Here is a 21,383-nt window from a genome sequence, read left to right as displayed (position 1 = left end):
TTTACATTCTGCAGACTTAAGTATTTAGGACGGGCACCACATAAAAAAAACACCTATTATTTTCTCTATATAATATTAGTATGTATATAGATAAGTGATTTTTTGCTTTGATAATAACATGCAATAAAGTTTTACAAACAAAATTGAGAACAATAATGTTTCTAGTTGTTTGGAACAACTTTGTTGCACACCACAAAATACAAAGGATATTTGAAAGTTTATAATAATTGGCAAAAAGGCATTCATATGCAGGCTGGTCAGGAAGTTTCTACAGACAGACGCTAAACATACCAACCTTCGTTTCCATCACCACTATCTAATATAAATAATTTAAAAAAAAAACTTTCAAAATCGGTGCAGTCGTTTGGCTGCTACGATGCCACGGACAGACATATAGATACACAGACAAGTTAAACTTATAAATCCCTGAAAAGTTACTCTATTCTAAGCACAACCACCTACTAATGGATTAATTTCTGTATTCATAATATTAGTTACAATGCCGCAATGTAAACAAAACGGTGTTATAATACTCTTTGAATCTAACTACAGACATACTATTTCAAAAACTGCAATAGAAAACTGCGAGTACCACATAGTTGTGTATGAAACGCCTGGTTCGCAACATTATTTTCTAATTACGCGCAAAAGTTAAGGGCGGAAACACAGAGTTTGTTAAAATAAAAGAGGAATAGAAGTGACAGAAAGGAGTTGATGGGACAATGAATGAAGCACTAGCACAGATTAGACAATACTTAATAGTAAGTACAGTTAACCGAATGTCAAGTTACACTACATGAACCTCTATGCTACGCGGATAAAATAATTCAATTATATTGGGAAGCTTGATCACATTCACGCAAATTTTGTTAACTAATATTCGAATTAACTGGACTATACTCACTTCTCGGTTCACTTCTTTCTCTTTCCATTCAAAGTTTGGCTGGAAGCTTGCCTTTGTCCGAAGTAAGTCTAGTGTTCGAATACCTATACCATGATTGTTCTGTAAATAGTGTCATACAGAGTTTATCTATCTATACACTAGTAAATTTAGCAAAATAATCCCATCCCGCATTATAAAGGCTAAAGTTTATGAGTATGTTTGTTACTTCCTCACGCTCCAACGGCTGGGCCGTTGGAGCGTGAGGTCGTTGGAGCTTAAATCAATTGTTATAAAATTTGGTATTGAGATTCCCGTAGCATTGCGCTCAAAAACTCTGATAGACAATGGCGCATTATAAATTGATTACGCTACTGTGCATACAATTAAAACGTAAATCATTTTTTGAAATAGTTACGCGGGTATCAAAGCGGGGTGCAGCTAGTTACATCATACAAAAATAAATGGAGAACTCTTCTGTTGCCTCAATATTACAAATTCTGTGCACGGAACTAACTATAACGAAACCAACAGACGGCTCTCATCAGTTCCCCTCTTAATTGACCGTATAGAAAACTTCCCACCATATCGCGTTTCAAATAAAAATCTGAAACTAGTCTTTATGGCTTTCTGATATCTGACACAGGTGAAAACTTTAATTTCTTAGCGAACTTGCCTTTGAATGCGCACGCGAAATTGGACTTTAGGTTTTGTATATAAAATTGTATACAGCTTACATGTGTATGCTGTTTTTATTAGTTTTAACATTAGGTATAGGCATGGAAGTATATGATGTAGGTAATGTATATTTAACGTGTATATTATGGCGGTTACAAATTGTCATTATTGATACATTCTGTTCCGCGCGAAATGGATTTTTTCTTGATCCTTTTCGTTACCGACTTTATTGTTTACTTGTTATAACTTTATTAGAATATTGGCAAATAAATTTATTTTCCCAGCTGTGTGACTTTTTTTAACATGTAGGTGTTACCCAGACTATAGGTTAACTCCATATTCTCTTCGTACACGCAATTTCAAGTCTAAGCCCTCTAACAAAAAAACTTGGCTGTAGGCAACAACAGCATCCTCAAATTGTGTTGACCAGCACCAAGTAAAATCACAGCCGATCTTTATTTTTCACGCAAATCCCGAATATCAGTCACATCAGTCATCATCAATGAAACCGAGAACACACAAGGAATAAAGAGAGAAATACTATGGATTTAGTAAGTACTTCGTACAACCGGAGTACCTACTAATTCCATGAAAAATACCCAATTATTTTGGTATATTTATAGTCTTTATACGAGCATCATTTTCATCGCATTCATGAGTATTTTCGTATACCATTGTCGTATACATCGACCCGTACAGAACATATTTCAAAAGACACAGTAAAATATTTCATGGCGATATAAAAACGGAACACCTTCCCTTATGAGCACTTTGCCAATGTATTAGCCAGGCTAGTAATAAACCTACCATGAAATGTGTTGCCATGCCTTTTTACGGGTATTCATTTTGACTTCTGATGGCAACACTCGATTGTTTGGTTTGATTTTCTGTCAGATGTAACTGTGGTAGGTTTTATGTGGAAAACGCTCGATTTCACTTGACTTCATTTTCTATGATATATGTATGTTATTAGGTGATAAATTATAACATTATTAAATATACCCGGGCTCTTTGAATATACAAGCCATTTCGGACGAAATAAATCGAACCAGTCTTTTATCACATTGCCTGGACATTATGAAGATTGTCGTGTGGCTGTTAGGCAATCATTTGAGATATTAATTATATATTAAAAATAACTTACGTTTGTTTGGTTTTTCGGCGTTTGTGTTGAATACAGAAACACGTTCTTATTTTATGGTACTAAAGAAATACGAATATCACAGAAAAAGCTTGTACGGCTCCGGCGCCGCTGGGCTCTGGCGATCCCACACTAGCTTTATCGTCGCAGATGGTTTTCGCTCACCGCCTACGCGGGTAAGAAGTACACATACACACTAAGGGTACGTGCATGGAGTCGGTTTTATGCCTATTTTGTTTCTGCCACTAAGTTTTGTAGTTACTGTTGATAAAACCTGTATTATCTAATTGTTCTGTTCCATATTCTGGCCAATAGATGACGAGCATAATAAGAATGCCTAGTCAATTTGATTATACTAGCACATTGCATTTTCATTTTGGGCATTATTCGAGTTGTGCGGGAATTTTTGATAGCGTCCAATTAATCACTTGGTCCATAACATGTAAAGTATGGTGTGGTTAGTTCAGTTACCCTTGTGCGAAGAACACTTGCGCGAAGTACCGACACTTATTTAAAGGGCTCATACGCGAAAGACTAAAAACTGGCCACACGCTTGCTTTCATTCGTTCATTTACTATTTTATTTTATTCCCTGTTTACTTGTAAAGGCTTTGCATTTGTTAGTACTTGTCTGCAGGAGTTGTCTGTCTTTCGTGCTATTGTTTTCGCGCAAATATACTGATACATACTATAATAGTACAATATGTGTATCTGTCATAATAACAGACCTATGAACCTAGGCTGTTAGGAAAACAATATCTGTAGAAAATTAAAACTACATCTTATAGAACTAAGTAGTAAACATTTACGAGAACGTAAAAACTATTCACGACACAATAAACCTCCGATGCTTACGACGTAACCCGAGTATGGCAGTGAAAAACTGTTCGAAGTGAAAAGAGGGAAAAAACCTTATGTTTAAACATTTAAATAGAACAAGAAAAATAATTTATGAACAAACAATAACTTTGATTTGAAACTTCTTCTCTACTCTATCTACTTTTATTCCTATTTTAAGTATTACTTTATTTAATTTAATAGTAAACCACAAAACTGGTGGACTTATTGGAACGATTCCAGTGTAATAAATAACGCGAATATACAGCAAAACTAATTTTGTCAAAATAAAACTCATAATAACATTAATTATAACTCCATTCTGGCTGCGACCACGGCGGCTACAAGGTCTTTGAAACGTCAGCTATTAAATAAAAAAGGTTCGTGCTAAGTCCCGTTAATATAATTTACGTAGTTATGTGTTCAAAGCGCGAAAGTTAAAAATGCACTAAAACTCATATTTTTTTTTTGTTTGTCATTTTTTACTCCAAATTTATATTTCGATTAGCTGTAATCACCACTGTTACACAACCCGATCCACCCAATGCTGGATAAGTTTTATTTTTGCTTATTTGCAATAGTCGACATCAAATATAGAAGCTTTGATTTCGCACTTCTCGTCGGATATGACACAAAGGGAATATCTCTCCAGCCAGCTACATTCGAAGTATATTCGCCACTCATTTTCACTTTGACTTCCATGTTTGTAATTCAGATTCTATGTGACATAAAATGTATAAAAATGCAGAGCAATGCACAAGGGCGTCGCCAGCCGATGGACCAGGGAGGGCAGTTATAAAAAAAGATCATAGTAATTCTTGATAGGCAAAGTAATTACGATTTCACTTTTTTTTTAATTCGGAAGTAATACTCCTACTATTAAATGTAATTATCCAACACCAGCAACTAAAGTGAGGGAACTTAGAAAAAAAGGTGCTTTTTGGCTAAATTATGTAGAATATCTAGTACAGTTGCCTCTGTCTATCCCTTTGACGAGGTTTTTGGCAATGTCTTGATGGGTCTTGAATCTCATGGAATATAACACTCCTTAAAGTACTATATACTTACAATACATGCTTTTTTATAGAATTACAATATAGTGTGTTAACAAAGACCAACATAAATTCTTTTAGCAGCAAAGTTTGACATGACCGCCGCAACAGAAGGCACGTATTACATTGAAACAGTTCGGGCCGTGCATACAATGCCTGCATAAATAAATCTCCAATGTTATCTAATCTCAACTATCCTAATAATATTAATACCAAAGAAGATTTTTTTGTTAGTACCTCTTCACGCTTTATGTACTCAAATTCTTAAAATTCCTCATGAAAACGGAAGAAGGCCTTTCATTTTTGGAAAAAGTACATTTCCTGTGGGAAATTCAGGGGGGGGAGCTTGAGAAATATCTCAGTTGCCAGTGTAGCGTATAACCCGTAAACCTAATAACTGCAATCACTTTAGACAGTTATTGCCAAGTTTTGGAACAATGGTTAACTCAAATAGTTGTTTAATTGCCATATTGTATCCAAGCGGAGATTAACGTTTGTCAATTTAGTTTAACGTAAGCAAATTGTGTGGTTCATTTCACAATCTAATAATATGTTTACTTGCTGCTGTGCTAGCGTATCCCGTTGTTTTCTATGGGTATTTACAATGACGTACGTTGACGTACGGCGAAACTTCGTACAACTTCTGCGTAGATACTCCCACACTCACGTATTCTATTTGTAGGCCTTATCTTCCTTCATCCTTTCTTCGCGAAATCCAAGAAACTGGACCGCATTTACCTTTCATAAGACGTTTTCACTATGAATACGGGGATATCTTCAAAGTAGATTTTGATGTTATGATATTTCGGATGAATATTTTTGGCCTAACTTCTTAAATAGACCATATACTGGCTTTTATGATCAGTACATATACAACTACGTATTAAAAAAAATATTAATAAAAACGAAATCATAATCTCACACCACGTCTTAGATAGTTGCCCATCGCCAATCATTAGGAGAGTAAATTTTTGTCATATATTTGGCTACCTTTTTCTTTGGATACTACTAGCCATCGAAATCCAAAAGCGAGGATTGTAAAAAAATTAAGAGGACATCAAAGCATTTTCCATAAACTATTTCTCTAGATCGATTTCCTCAGGCACAAAGCTACAGAAGTCAATCCAAATAAAGTACTTACTGTGTATCTGACTTATCGCCAAACTGTTTTTTTTTATATTGTCACATTTGGTGCACCCTATAAGAATGTTCATATCATGTCTAACATAATCTTCTACAATAGTAATAGTAACTTTACGATAACTGAGTATGTATACCTTGTGCTATATACTGAATTTAATTATAGCGCCTGCGTTCTGCAATCAGCAATCACACACCGAAATATATTTCTCATATTCGTCAGGCGAAACAGATAGTTGAATTCAATATTGCCTTTTTGTCGTTCAAATAAATTTTCCATGTAACCATTGGTGCGGTGATGTTTATTTATTTTCGAATGAAATCATACGGCACCAACTGACGAAATTATTCATTTTTCATCTGTTTTCATCAATGTGTAATGTAGCAGAATTTCACGGCATGGAGATAATTACACGAGTTGATTTTAATTTTACTGTATGTTTTAATCATTTGAAAGTATTTCCAAGGATTGCACATTGATTTTCCTTTAAAAATACTTCAGATTTATTGGAAGTAATGAAAACTGACCGTCAACATGTCACATTGTTTTTTAAAAACTACTGATGTTTCTTGCATACATTAAAAATCCCGTTGCTAAAACTATAATAGTATTACATTACTATGCATAATAATGTAATCATAAACTTTTTAGATAATTTCATGTCTTATGAATCCAATCTTCTCGTACTTATCGAACAAATGAATATTTTATGATCTCACACATTTTGGTACCGTGATTTGCCCCCTAAACACGATTGTAATCATTAATCGCGTATTGAACCACCTTCTTTTATGTCCCTCGTGGGGTTTATAGGTTAGGTATTATTTTGTCTTTGATATAATACTGAAAGTGAAGACGAAATTCGTGCCTCACTCTCTCTATCACACTATTTTGTCACTGGTCAAAAAAAAAATTTCTTTATAGTGTGAATCTTATATGACGTATCATAACTAATTGCGTGATACTATGACACAAATAGGGTATATTTTTGACGTAAGCTTTTATTGTTGTCAGAGAGAACTTATTGCATTCAATGTGTGACAAAAAAATATGTCCGTGCAGTAAACCGTTGAAGAGTTCCCACGTCTGGAGTCGTTCCTGTGTGCACCATCAGGTTATGCTTATGATAATAATGAATTGTCATCCAAACTAAACGACAAAATTTCAGCTCAATAGTTTGTAGATATGTCAAATTGAATTCCATTCCACTCGAGACATAGTTAGATTGCAAGTTAAATAAAAGCTTGTAAAATATGTAGATCCAAAATACCTACAATCTTTGAAACATATATTTGTAATTTGTTTTTTTACATTTAGATGAAGATAATCAATAAATAACAAACTATTGAACTGTTGGCCAAAAGTATTTTAGATCCAAATGTTCGATAATTTTTGGGACGTTCCAAAAATATGATAAAAAACATGACAATCATCTAGCAGTGTCACTACATCAATGTAAAATAACACAAATTAAGTTGGCTCACCCCATGAATTGTAAATAGCCAATATACACTAACACCGTCCACAACTATATTAGATATAAATAAATAGATAACGTCATTACTAATACATATGTCGATTCCATTTGAACGTGAAAACTTTATTACAAATCAATGCGGTATGTGGTCCAGGTTTCATTAAAATAAGCTGATTGGTATTTATGCTGCTTTTGACAACTTTTTTTTCTTTCAGTTATAAACTACAACTAAAAGGAAAAAAAACTGTAAAAAAATATTATATTATAATTGTCATGTGCATAAATAAAGAAAGATGAATTTAGGTGAAGTTTTAATGTTATATGTATTTTTAAAGCGAGCTTTGCTGAGCTTTTTGACTACCTATTTCAAACAAAACCCTACACCTTTGTTTTCTTAGTAGATTAAATTTTATTTGTTGTCAAAGTTTGATGGGTTTTTTCAAACTTTGTTATACCAACAATTTATTTTAGTATATACCTTTTTGTCCCTATTTGGCATAAACCTACGGTACTGCAACGTTGATATGGGCGAAGATAAGTACATCCTTAAATGTTTTTTTTTATTTACTTATAGTGATGACATCGTATAAACATCGCGGGGAAACCTGCACACTAATTGGTTATAAACTTGTGTGTGAAATTGAGAAGGCAATGGCAAAACACCCATTAATAGTGCTAAGAAAGTTGTTGTGTGGGTTCTATTCCATTCAATTATTCAATTATATGAAGAATACGACTATGAAGAAGAAGATACTGATGACACCGCTGGGCTAAAGCCGCCCTCTAATTCAGAAAAAATAATTTAGTAAATCATATAAGTACTAAATTAATTTGAGCTAGAGCGATAACTCCATTGTTCTGCAACAAATGCAATGAGCTGCAGTTTCGGTGCATCATTCTGCGACCACTAATTACTAGGACATTACTCATTGTCAGCCATCGAAGTGCTCCGGATATAAATAGTTACCAGTATTTGTTTCCTGACAAACAGACTATTCACATTGTCACTGACTGTGAAATTATTTATTGCGATATTTGTTTCAGAAGCTATTTCATGATTTTATTTAGTTTTAGTTGTCCTGTCTGTCTGTAATCAAATTTTACCTGCCTTCTCCTGCATTTCATATACAGAGTTAAAATTTTCCGCGTCGTGCGTCGCTTCGGTTTCCTTGACAATGCATTATTATGATAAGCATGACCTGATGGTGCTATGTGTTTAACAAATAGATATTTGTTTTTCTAATTTCGTTGGATTTTTTTGCTAAAGAGAAATGTAACCCCAGCTTTATGTCAAACAAAATAACCTTAAAATGAAAACAAAGTACAAAACATTGCCCCACTACCAACTTGTCCTGAAGAAATATGTGGTAATTCGGATTTTAGGACAAAATACCGAACACACAGAAGTTACACAAACTTGTGGCCAAAATTATAGTAAAAAAATTTAGTCTATTTTGCGATAAAATGTTATCAAACACGTTTCAAACATGTATTACTTAAGTTTTATGGGATTAACATTGTGGAATAATATTTTTTGACTAGTAAACAAGTAAATCTTTTAATATAAAGTACATATATATCACTTATTGAAGTATAAGTTAAAGAAGAAGCAACGCAACAAATTTATCAGTAAACTTTTTTTTAGCTTTTTTAAACCAAAATTAACTCAAAAGTATATTTTCTACTTCCATGTTAAAAAAGAAGCAACGCAACAAATTTATCAGCAAGCTTTTCTCCAAAGACGACTTAAGAAAGGTGGCTTAAAAATAACTCCGTTAGGAAGAAGGGAAACGTTTCTTGTCGAGTTTGTTAATGCCAACTCTGTTGTTAGATTTTATGAAAGACGCAGGCTGACATCTGACCACCACATTGTGTGTTTCATTCCACCAGCCGCCAGTTGCAAGTCTGTGCTCTCTGTATTTGGTTACTTGGCCGAGAGCCAATAGACACGAGCCCCGTTTATTTTCGTTTAGTTTCAGGAGACCACGTTTAGTTGACGCGATAACCTAATCGATTTCTACAAATTGAATTTGCACCGTGTCCCTTGAGTATCGATATAGGCATCGAAAATCTAAGTTTATCGATGTAAAATCGACTGTGAATTATAGATGTAGTCGTGTAAATGTACGAGTGAAGTGAATTTTGTGATCTTTTTATTTTTTTTAAGTCAAAAGTGTGTATACCTAAACACAATGTAAGAATATAAAATATTATATAAAATAGACTTCTAATTAAGATCAATAAACATGAATAAAATTATGTCGGCCTGTTGTAGTGTTAGCTTGATCAAAACTTACTTTTAATTGGCGCCATGCTTTGTTGTATTGACTTTTGATTGTTTTCTCAGGTATGTAAAATATATCTTATTGATATTTTGGACAAATTTGAATGTCGGCCAACTAGAAAGATGCGACCAGACACCACCAAACGCAAAAGTGGGACCGAGTGAAAACAACAACTTGTTTTCGCTAACAATTGAAACGGAAAAACATGAATTAGAATATTTACCGGACCAGACGTATGTAGGTCAGTATATACAGGTTTAGTGCATGAGTAAAACTTTAATTCGTATTTCCTAGAAAATGTTTAACGTATAAATTGTAATTTTCAACGCAACGTTGTAAACATATTATTTTGCATTACGAAATTTGTCAGGCGTTGGTAAGAGAATATTTTTCTAAAATAAGTGTTCGTAATGTTAAAAATTCCATTGAGTAACTAATTCCTTTAAAAAGTATTTAACTTAGGCTTTAAAATCGTTCTAATATTCTTAATTTTTAAAGTTGTTTTAAAATTAGGTCTCGATATTTTTATATCGAGACATAATTTTAAAACATACTTATAAACGATATTTTTATGCATTTTTACGCATTCATTGATTTCAGTGACATTAAAATCCCTGAACAGTACCCGGCCATTCCGCTGGTTTGTCATCACTGCTGAAGACCCTAATGTGGACACCACCCCCTACGAAATCGCCCCTAAAACCACAGATGTCGGCAGCCTTAAGATCCTGGACACAGGAATAGGGAGCAAGTCCAGATATAGTGAAAAATGCTCCGTCTCCGTTGAAAATACTGATAACTCTAATAAATACAAAATAGAGGTAGGGAAATTACTTAGCTACTTGATTTTTAAGGCCCTCGACAGAGTATGTCTGTCCGTGGCCTCGTAGCAGCCAAATGGCTGACCTGATTTTAATCTATTTTTTTTTTAATATTATTTGTATTGTCTACACACAGCAGCTGTGTAAACAGCACTTATTATGTAGACAATACACGTACGTAACGTTGGGTGTGCATAAATCAAAAATAAACCTCAGATAGGACTTGTCCGGGTAGCTTCTGACGCAGATTAATAAATTAATTAAACAGATTAATAAATCAATGACATCTATCGTCCAACTCTTCAAACCGGAACACAACAGTTCGCAGAGCGTTTCGACCGCTGCGTTTTCGCGCTGTCATTACAATTTTTCCAATTTTAACAAAGACAAGAAAGAGTCTTACTATATGACTTTACATTAATTACTCTGTACTGTAATAATGTGAATTTTATGAATTATTGATTTTGGAAATGATTCCTTTTTTAAGAAAATTGAAGGATTGTAAATACCGCAGCGGTCGCCGCAACGCTCTGCGAACTACCCAACAATGCAAGCACTGCTATGAGGCGGCAGAAAATGATGAAAGTGGATCTGGTAGATTTCATCATAATTATCACCTTTATTTTCTACTCGATAGGTTATTATTTATGTTGTACACAGCAGTCATTATATTGTAACTTCAATAAACAGATCCACTGGATATCACCCCAACCGAGCGATGCGAATCAGGAGGTACGTCTACGTGCCACGGTGGCCGAGAACGATGAGGTGTGGTACTCCGGAGAGGGAGACGGGAACCTCACAGTCCTCATCAAGAAGGACAGCATGCGTGCCGAGGATAGTCCCCCTGAGGATCCGAACCCCACGTGCAATCTATGTAGTGAAGCCAGATATGAGGTTAGTATAGTATTGATAGTAAATGAAAGTATTGTCATCTCCTCTATAGTTTTATTCCTCATGACTGAGGGTCGTGGTGGTTACATGAAATAAAACACACTCAACAACTATCTTGGCACTGTAAATTGAGTGCTTTGCCATTGCCTTCTCCATTTCACATACATGTTAACAATCAATCATTGTTCAGGTTTCCTCAAGATGTTTTCCTTCATCGCAAGCAAGTGGTGATCGATGAAAACTACTATACAAGAGTCAAATTAATATACAAACTCATGTGGCACGAGTAGGATTCGATCTTGGGACCTTTCGGTTCACACCACCACCGCAATACGTCAAATCCATATTAATCAATCTTTTCTAGGTTATCTTCGAAGGTAAATGGTCCCGTCTGACCCATCCATACCACTACCCGAGCAAGCCGGATGAGAACGGCTACAGCCACATGGTGGGCGCCTCTCATGACTTCGACTACATCCTCTGGAAGACTGGACACCAGGCGAGCCCTGGTATGCAGAAACTGGCGGAGGACGGAGACATTTCTCTTTTGGAGAGGTCTATTATTGAAGCAGTACGTAGTATTCTGTTTTCTTCTTTAGACCTTTGGAAGGAGACGGGGTATAGTATATCCTAATCATAACTAATATTATTAATATAAATAAATGCGAAAATAAGTTTGTTTAATTGTTTGTTTGTTACGTCTTCACGCTCTATATACTCAACATATACTCAAAAATTTTTCTTGAAATTTTGCATAGGTACATGTAGCATTAAAGCATGGAAAAGGACATAGGACATGCCTTTCATCCCGGAAAAATAACTGTTCCCGTGGGAAATTCTCGCAGGCGAAGCCGCGGGCATAAGCTAGTGATATAATTAGAAAGAACGATAAGAGTGATAATAAAGATATGTACACACTGCAAAGTTTAAAAAAACAATAAACAAACGATGAGACTAATTGTAGCTCGTCATCAGGCGTTCAACTCGTGACCACGATTGTTGTGGCCAAACAAATAAAACTACATTACGCACCTATGTAGACGCTCAAAATGTGGCAATACCTAACTCTAGCGACCCGACTTCATACGAGGTCTATAAAGCTTCGGGAATAAATTGTCTCAATAACAATGGAAACTGTATCAAAACAGACCGAGGCGAAAAAGAAGCATACAGCTTGCTCTATCAGTAGCCAATGCATCATCCTGGACCACTCGACCCGACTGTCCGCTATTTGCAGTTCTCAAATTTCTTCGACACACATTTCGGCCATGTCAGGCCTAGGTAAATTTCCATTGACTTTTAAATGTTTCACAACAGCTTAAGAAACGCATTTCTCGCGTTATTTATTACATTTATATTATTGCTTTACTTTGAGATCTAATAAAATCCTCATTTTGAAGTTCAGTAAGAGCATGAAATCATTTGAAATGAAGCCTCAACAGCGGTGGTATGTTCCAATTACCGGCTGCCTGGGATCGCGTCTGTATTGATTTAGATGGCAATACATCTCTCGATACCAACACATAGGTATTACTGGTTCCATTTTTATTCGACTGCAAAGGATTGATTTTTTTCTTACGTATCTTGTATGTATGTAATATTCTTTATTACCTCATCTATACAAAACCGCTTGACGGATTTCAATAATTGAGGTATGTTACATTCGCCTTAGCTGCCCGAGTATATTCTTCTTGTGTCTTTGCATTAGTTATTGTTCTGAGGTTCTTAGGTCTTTAAAAAAACAAACATGGCGGCGGCGGTGCAACGACATTGGACTTCGTGAGAAACATTTTTTTATCGAATACTACAACATGGGTATCAAATTAAAGGACTCAATACAAGGATTCATAAGCAGGCTGGTTTTTTATACTTTTTAAATTGTTGCTTGTTACTCAAAATTCACCTAGGAATTCTTTTAGGTTTTTGCTGATGACAAACATTTCTAATCATTGAAAATCCTTATTTTGAATGAGTCGTTATTTCAAGAATACAGATTTGGTAAGATAGGTCCCGCATCCTTCCATCTCTTAAAACTTATTTTGATTAGTTAGATAGGCACTGGTAACCAACAGAATAACTATACGTAGTCGTTAAAACTGGCTAAAATTCAACCAAGAAAATATATAAACTATATAACAAATCTTTGTATTATGTGGGTGTATTTTAAGGTGTATTTTTCTTGAAAGAAGAAATAATTGAAGTGCAAGATCATCATAGAAAATTTGTCCAAAATAAAAAAATATATGAAATCTTAAAAGACGTACGTTTGTTTTGGAAGTAGGATAAATGGAAACTTTCTTTTTATTGCTCCCTATATCACGGAGAAATTCTTAAGTTTTCCTGGTAAACAAGCAAGATTTCTGGAAAAACATTTCGTACAAAGTCATGTGATAGTGATAGTGTAAGAATCAATCGCATGTTAAGAGTATAAAGCTGAATATCGTATCTTTCTTGTTTAAACTTTATAAACTAATGTCTGACAGACATCACTAAGTAGGAATAAAATAAACATAGAGCCAAACCAAATATAATAAAGAATATAACAGTCAATGAACGCCAAATTATTCCCAAGAGTTATTAATCTCCCACTTGGAATCGGATTATATACTTATGACAAAATTAAATTCGGTTCTCGACCTCCGTTTATATTTATAGCCATTATGATTTTTACAAGCATCAAATCATCTCTATTCACCATCAGCTACAGACATTTATATCTTGGGCCGTCATCCTCGCAGCAAAAAACCTTCGCAATTTTATTGGTTACTTGACTTGGTAAAAATAGTACATTATGTTCACCGAGTAAATCTGTCGAGTGATACATAGTGCTTTCTACGACACCTGCCTACGATGACAATATTTTTTCCCTTTATCTACATAGTTATTGCTTCATGGCGAATTTCATGATTCCAGATCAACGGGAAGTACTCTGTAGGTTTTGAGTTTTTTGTGAGTTTTCAACATAATAGTAACGTCCATCAAATATTGACATATGCAGTACCTACCTACATAGTTCGTATTTTAAAATACAATAATATTTTCTGCCAGACTGCATTATAAATATGCTTCTTTTAAAAAATAATACTCATTGCTGTCATTAAATATTGATGGAATAATGGATTTTCATATCATTTTTCAGGCCGGTTTTTGTTCGACTTCAATTACGTCATTTCACTAATAAGTCAAACATGGAATTTGATTCTTTCAGACCAGGTGTCTTATGAAGTAAATACATTAACGTATTTTATTTACCAAACACAATAATTAAATGTCACTTTAATTGATCAGATTTATTAATTACGTATTTTTGCCCATTCAGTCCTTTATCTCCATTATTATTTTCAACCTACATGACATACACTGCTGGTTATAGGCCTCCTGTTTTTCGCGCCACTTCCTAAAGTCCTGTGCTAATTATTTAATTTCAGATGAACGAAAAGTACGGTACCAGAACCTTGATCAGGGGTAAGAGGCGCCACCATCCCTACATGTCGGAGCCGTCGCACGCCATTTTCCGAGTAGACCGTTTCCACCACCTCTTCTCCCTGGCTGTGGCCATGAGGCCGTCTCCTGATTGGTTCCTGGGGACCTCCCAGTTTGAGCTGTGCACTCTGCACGGGTGGCTGGAGAAGGGACAGATACCGCTGTACCCTTGGGACGTTGGCACTATGGACGGCGTCTCTTATGAGGTGAGAGGAAATGTTAAAATAGCTTCTCTTACTTTAGAATGTGTAACACAGATGTCAGTATTTATTCCAGTCGCTTAAAGGCTTAAAGACATGACTTTTACGACGACCTACCGCCATTTAGTGACAAATAATCGCGTACATACTCAACGTCAACCAAGTTTCCCCGCGAAATTTTCAGTCACCGGAATCAATGCGACCTATGAGAAATTGTTTTTTGATAGCAAAAAAGTCATAAAGAACGTCCTATACGTCACAGTATATAGTTACTGTTATTGACCTGCGATGTTAAATAGCACCAGAAATGTTAAAAACAGGTCCTTTGCTTAAAAGTACATCTCCATCGTACGGAACTGTGCCAGCTTGCGACGACAAGCTACATTAGGCACTCAATCATAAATTGTAAAGCGCAATTTAATTTGATGCAGCAAGTTGGCACAGGTTTCCCCTCTTTCAAATGGACGTAATGTTAGAAATGCACTTTATGCAATGTTTATTTTATTGATTACTAACAACTACCATGTTCATTCATTCGCGTCGTAAAAATAATATTTATTTTGTTTCCACAACACAGTACAACATGTTAGACTACATAATGATGTACATGATGAAGATATCGTTCACTATTAGTTGCGGAGATCTGGTGCCTCAATTAGGTGTTCGAAGAAGCTATCTCACAGATCACCAGGTCTCCCCTCCTAAAGTAATACAAATACTGGTACAATTTTTTATGTTACAATTATTCACATTTCAAAGTACAAATGGATGAAATATTCACCTAATACCACCTAATACCTACACATACATAAATCACTCGAGTTAAATTAGTCCGTCGTGACGATAGTGTGTAGCGGCCATTAAATTTCGAAAATCAATTTTGTTTTAAATTTCTCTTTCAGTCAAAGAAATCCAAATCCCAAATTCAGGAAGTCATTAAAAGAGTTGAAGTGGGCTCCTTCAATAAAGACTCCCCCTTCTATCAGACCAATCTGAAGGAACTTCGGCCATTTGCCATCCTCAAGGTTCGGAGACTTGATATTTACCCACTGGTGGGGGAGGATTGTAGTGATGTGCAAGAGGGACAGGATGAGAACGAACAAGAAAGAGAAGACGGAGATGACGATGAAGAGGAAGAGTGAGTTGATCTTAGTTCTTAGTTTTTAATATATGTATAAGACCTACATATATGTTAATTGACGTCTTTGGAGAAAAGACTGCGGTGAATTTTGTTGCGCCGCTTTTTCTTCACTTGCGCTTTGGAAGTCAGTGGTAGACTTAGTTTAAGTTTTTTTTTTAAGTCAAAATAATGTAGGTATATCATCCTAAATTGAATAAAGAATTTTAAAGATTTTTTGGGGAATAAAGTTGTATCCTTCCTTGTAATGTTTTAATTGTATACTGTTTCTTGTAATACAAATAAGTATAATCTCCTCATCTGAGCGTTTTCCCGGTTTCTTCTTCCGCCGTTGAGCGTTGGAACCCAGGGTCCACTTCCCTATTTTTTTCGTCTCCACTTCGCATGGTCCATAAATATTTTATTTGCAGAGAATCTCAAGATGAGCCTCAATTGGGAGAATCCACTCAGAACCACTGCCGTATGAGTCAATGGAGCGAGTGGTCCGCATGTCAGTCTGCTGACGGAGTCTGTGGCAGGGGGCAGCAGACCAGGACACGGAGACGCATGGACGACTATGTGTCGAGGGTAAGTTGAATTGTAATAGTCGCCTAAGAAAAAAAATGTAAGTGGCTACTTTCCAAATAGTCAAATCAGATACTTATTCTAATTGACAAAAACATTTGTTTTATATGGAGCTTGTATGTCAGCAATGTATTGTGACGTCACGGATTTTGGAGTCAAAAAGCATTTCTAATATACTACAATGAGAAAATAGTAAATCTCATAATTAATAATACTGATCAATTAAACTGACATTTAATTATTTGTAAGTATTTGATTCTTTAAATACCTATATGCATTTTATTTTTCAAGTAGCCAATTGAGTTGTTGGAAATTGCTCTAAGTTGCCATAACCAGCCAGACCCGGTTCGCAGTACTAGTTTTTAGAATTCTTTGTTTTCCTTTGCAGAATCAAGAAGACTGGAGCTACGTCTCGCCAGTGGATTGCGAGGCGGATAGAACAGTTGAGAACCAGTATTGTTTTGTTAATTGTTTCTTATTAAATTAAATCATTATCTTCAACCTAATCTATAAATCATTTATCTTCAACTTTTTATTCTGCTTGAGGCTTAAAAACTGCAATGAGGACAAATAAAAGAACAATGATAATGATACCATGTATGAAGTTGCTTTACTTATTTGTCCCAGTGGATCGTAAACTCGTGTAAGTTTTGTTTTCATCCTCGGCTAGACGAGACGAGGCATTTCCGAACAGGCGCGATCGGAGAAATCCTGTCTTCTTGTTTTTTGCGCGAAAATAACCTGTTCTCGAGAGTGGTCTTGGAAAACTTGAAGTTTCGCTTGGCCTGTTCTGTTTCGCCGGCCGGCGCGCGGCGGCGGGTCGCGGCGCGGGGGCAAGCAACCAAGCCTGTCAACATTGTTTGTGGTCAGGCATGAACATAGACGCGAACGCGCATGCGGCCGTAAGCACCGCCTCGCAACCGCGACTTGTTGATTGTTCGCTCACTTCACGCCAGTCTGCCGCGAACGATGCGCCGGGCGGTCGTGTCGCGCGTTGCGTCCGTCTCTCCTATAAACTTCGGAATATTTTTACGAAAATATGTGAAGTTTCCAAACATAATTCTGTGCAGAACTACCGTGCCGGACGTACAGTTTAGCGTTTAGTTGACTAGCACCGTTGTTAATAAGTAGTTTTAACTCATTGAAACTTAATAGGCTTACTCATTTTACCTGCATACTTGGTCCCACGACGCGCGAAGCGGTTACCTTATCGAAGAAACGAACATTTTTCAAATGGATGTGCGTTTATATGCTGTGATAGTGTGCGTATGTGTGATTGGAGTCCAGAGCCGGTGACAAGTTGTAGTGACGTGATTGAAATTTATAAGTTGATCAAGAAAATAAGTCAAGATGAAGTGGTGCGGGGGTGAAAGGGGCTTGATAGCCTGGTTGATCGTGGCAGCGGTGAACGCGGCGTCTGCGCAGTATACAAAAGGTAAAAACAGCTTTCTTACCTGTGTGCCTGAACGTGCTTGGGCCGTGCTACCTCTTTTGTTCTACCGGCTTTGTGTTTGGTTCTCGGAACGCTTAGGAATCCCAACTTACCGGCTGTTACCTGTAATTTTGTAATTTTAACCACGTGGGTAATTTCAACGGCCGTTGACTGGATACAAGCGAGATTGTGTAATAGTGACTCATCATAACAAGCATTTCCGGGTTGTCATTTTGAACTGCGGCATTTCAAGTTGGAGTAAAACGAGGTAGTTTGTACCACAGTGCCTGTATGATAGATAAGGGTTTATCAGTGCATCGATAGCAACACCTCGGTGTTAGTTTGCCTTTGATTAGTCGTAAACTTGACTCATCATTTACCGTTGAATTGAATCAAAACAAGTTTCTAGACTAATCACAGAAAAATGTACCTACCTACTTACCTACCTAATAAGCAATAGTAGGTAGGTAGCTACCTATAGCCGGTACCTAGTTGGTGCCTGCTTGCCTGTCGAATAGGCACCTACCTACCTAAATTATCGTGCTTGATCGAAATTAAAATAGGCTTTAGAATAATTTCAAATTTCGAGTTGTAGACAGATTGAAAGTATTCTAAATTCTGTAGTTGAGGTAGGTACCTATCTAGGTATTTGATAGCTAGCATAATGTAAGATACCTACCTACCGCATCGATTTTATTTTTTACTAGCGGACCGTCCCGGCTTCGCTCGTGTAAAAACAATAAAATATCTACCTAGGTACCTACCCCGAAACCTTTCTCAGGAATCTCTGTCTAGTACCTATTGGTGAAAACCACATGAAATTACATGCAGTAGTTTTTTAGTTTATCGCGAACAGACAGACGCGGTAGAAGACTTTGTTTTATAATAGGTAGGTATGTAAGGATTATTAATATAAAAAAATAATAAACTAAATTATTTTTTTTATTTATTTTTCGTATAATAAAGTTAAAATTACAAATAAGTAGGTACCTACCTAACAAGAGTATTTCTAGTTTCCCGCTGCTTTTATCTCAGATTACCCTGATAATACCTATGAAGTTTATTCGTAATCAAACCAGTGATTAGAGATTCTACGAAAATTTGCTGTTTGATAAACGTCAGCTACTAAAGTAAATTGGCATTTCCATGAAATTAAGACTCCTACTCGTACCTATTAGCAGCTCACAGATAGAGGTGGAAGTGGAAGGTAAGCGATTTTGAAATCATTTCACTAATTAGATTGAAGATATGAATTTCGAAGATTGAACTAAATGCGATTAAAATAATGCGTATGAACAAAAATTTTATATCATTATAATAGGTAGGATAGAGCGTGAAGAGGTAACTAACAAACAAGCTTACTTTCGCATATAATATTAGTTAGGATTAGGATAGTTAGGACTAATCGCAAAATCACACGATGGAAAGGCATTTTGCTTAGATATCATCTAAACTCTTGGCACTGTTCTTATAAAGAATAAAGACGCGATACCTACTATGTAAGTTGTATTTCGATCATCCTGTCTGGAATCTATGGTAGAAATGTATAGCAATAGCTAAGATCAGTGTACCTACACACTGATCCTGTAGCTTGTTTGTTTGTTTGTTTGTTTGTTTGTTTGTTTGTTTGTTTGTTTGTTTGTTTGTTTGTTTGTTTGTTTGTTTGTTTGTTTGTTTGTTTGTTTGTTTGTTTGTTTGTAAATTCTTTATTGCACGAAGACCTACAAATAATGCAATAAAAAGAAATAAAGTATTTTCTCATCACTATCGTTATTCCATCGCCTTTTTGACCTGCCCTTGCGACTATTGTGACTCACAATAACAATTTGATATTTACAAATTCGGATATAGGTATATGTACATAATATTATCACGGTTGTTTCCCATGGCAGATACAAAGGATTTTCAATTGCCACGATCCTGACAAATCTCATTCGCTTCCTTTATACTTATCACTTTCTTTACGCATTTCTTCGGTTGTTATCGGCTCGGCGTCTTCCTACCAATATTCTGGTAACGCGTGGGTTTACGTCAAGAATTTTGGGAACAAATTTGGCAAAAGTAAATAAAAAAAAACTTTCTCTAATAGGTACCTGCGTATCTCTGATCATCATCATCATCGTGGGGTGCCATCTTCGAATTGAAGTCGATCGGAAATCCTCGCGGCTTTGGGCCGCTATTTTCAGTTGGTTGTATCATTGATAATTAAGTTGCTATCCACAGTTAGTCCCAGATTATCATGACAATAGATTTCTTGGTGGTTGGTCACTGACCTTTTATTTCTCCACACAAGTAGGTACTTCATTCACCTCACTACAATTATAGACAATTTCCTTTACTTTGATATTCGACCAATGATTCGGTCAACCTTTAATTACTAGAAAATAATAGGATTTGTATAATTTAACTCGGGTCGAGGACGAATTTTCAAACGAAAATGTCTTAATTTTTATTGGTACCAGCGGTTTATAAATTGTGTTATGTGTAATAACGTTCATATTAAAAAAATACATAAATAAAAGTACCTTACCAAAAGTAGGTACCTACTTTTCTTTATCATCATCTCATCTTCTCTCCTTTTTTCACGAACGCCTAACGTCTTCTGTGTCTTTCTCATCAATGTACGACCTGCGGCTTTCCTCAGGTATCGCCTGTCCATCTCTTTGCAGATCGTTTGACATTTCTTATTTTGAATGACTCAATTCTCCATTTATGGTTGACCTCCACTTCCTCCACAAGTTTTCAATACCTAGTGCATTCAAACTGTGGAGTTACAAGGACTGTAATCTGAGTGAAAGACTGCAGAACTACACTACAGTTTGCCATTCAGAAATACCACGCCAAGTATCGATAACTTTACGAACCAAGATCCGCAACTTCGGCACGAAATCAAAATCTATTGTTGAAATAACAACGGTAATGCCAAGTCAAATATTACCTGAGACTGTTCGTAGAAATCAAACTGCTCTCTCTGCGGATAACATGCAGTCACTGTGCTGTAATACCTAATACAATTTAATCTCTCAAAAAGTAAACAACATACATCTTTTTTGTTTTTTTTTTAATAAAGTTTAATAAATAAGCAATTAATCAAGTACCAAACAGAAAATTCCAATTGTAGACTTCATTCAAATCTCAATTTAGCTTCTAATTCTAATTTCAATCTCGAAAATTACATTAATTTCCTTCACTTTTCGTACGCTACAATTTCACGAGGAAAATGGGGAAAACAACGAAGTCGATGGCACTTGTACGGTACACAGCATATTAACCTACCTACCTAAATTCAATGCTAATTCCACGCCATAGAGGTTATAGCAGGGTAACCTGATGTGCTGTTCACTGTACAACGCGACCCCTC

General features: G+C 35.8%; 2 protein-coding genes across 5 annotated transcripts in view; both read left to right on the top strand.

Annotated features, from left to right (window-relative positions):
• Nucleotides 1-9,172: 9,172 nt before the first annotated feature.
• LOC128678343 (spondin-2-like) lies at nt 9,173-17,157 on the top strand. Its single transcript, XM_053759809.2, has 9 exons — nt 9,173-9,399; nt 9,553-9,731; nt 10,091-10,311; nt 11,002-11,208; nt 11,570-11,776; nt 14,634-14,894; nt 15,791-16,026; nt 16,437-16,593; nt 16,979-17,157. Coding segments are annotated over exons 1-9 (1,569 nt in total). The 5' UTR covers nt 9,173-9,397; the 3' UTR covers nt 17,078-17,157.
• A 404-nt stretch (nt 17,158-17,561) lies between these two features.
• Nucleotides 17,562-21,383, top strand: part of shg (shotgun) — a 187,224-nt gene continuing 183,402 nt past the window's right edge. For 3 of the 4 annotated variants that reach the window (XM_053759339.2, XM_053759340.2, XM_053759338.2), the window contains exon 1: nt 17,802-18,025. In XM_053759339.2, the coding sequence (XP_053615314.1) occupies nt 17,941-18,025 (85 nt within the window). In that variant the 5' untranslated portion in view covers nt 17,802-17,940. Of the gene's footprint in view, nt 18,026-21,383 lie in introns of all 4 variants that reach the window. The other variant, XM_053759341.2, reaches the window with a different exon arrangement.

Source organism: Plodia interpunctella, chromosome 19, assembly GCF_027563975.2.
Source record: "Plodia interpunctella isolate USDA-ARS_2022_Savannah chromosome 19, ilPloInte3.2, whole genome shotgun sequence".
NCBI classification, from domain to species: Eukaryota; Metazoa; Arthropoda; class Insecta; order Lepidoptera; family Pyralidae; genus Plodia; species Plodia interpunctella.
This window is presented reverse-complemented; position numbering and strand designations above follow the sequence as displayed.

Excerpts from the sequence above, each read along its gene's own strand:
- LOC128678343 (XM_053759809.2), top strand. Across the intron at positions 11,209-11,569 it reads GTAGTGAAGCCAGATATGAG|GTTATCTTCGAAGGTAAATG; the intron begins GTTAGTATAGTA and ends AATCTTTTCTAG. Across the intron at positions 16,027-16,436 it reads GATGACGATGAAGAGGAAGA|AGAATCTCAAGATGAGCCTC; the intron begins GTGAGTTGATCT and ends TTTTATTTGCAG.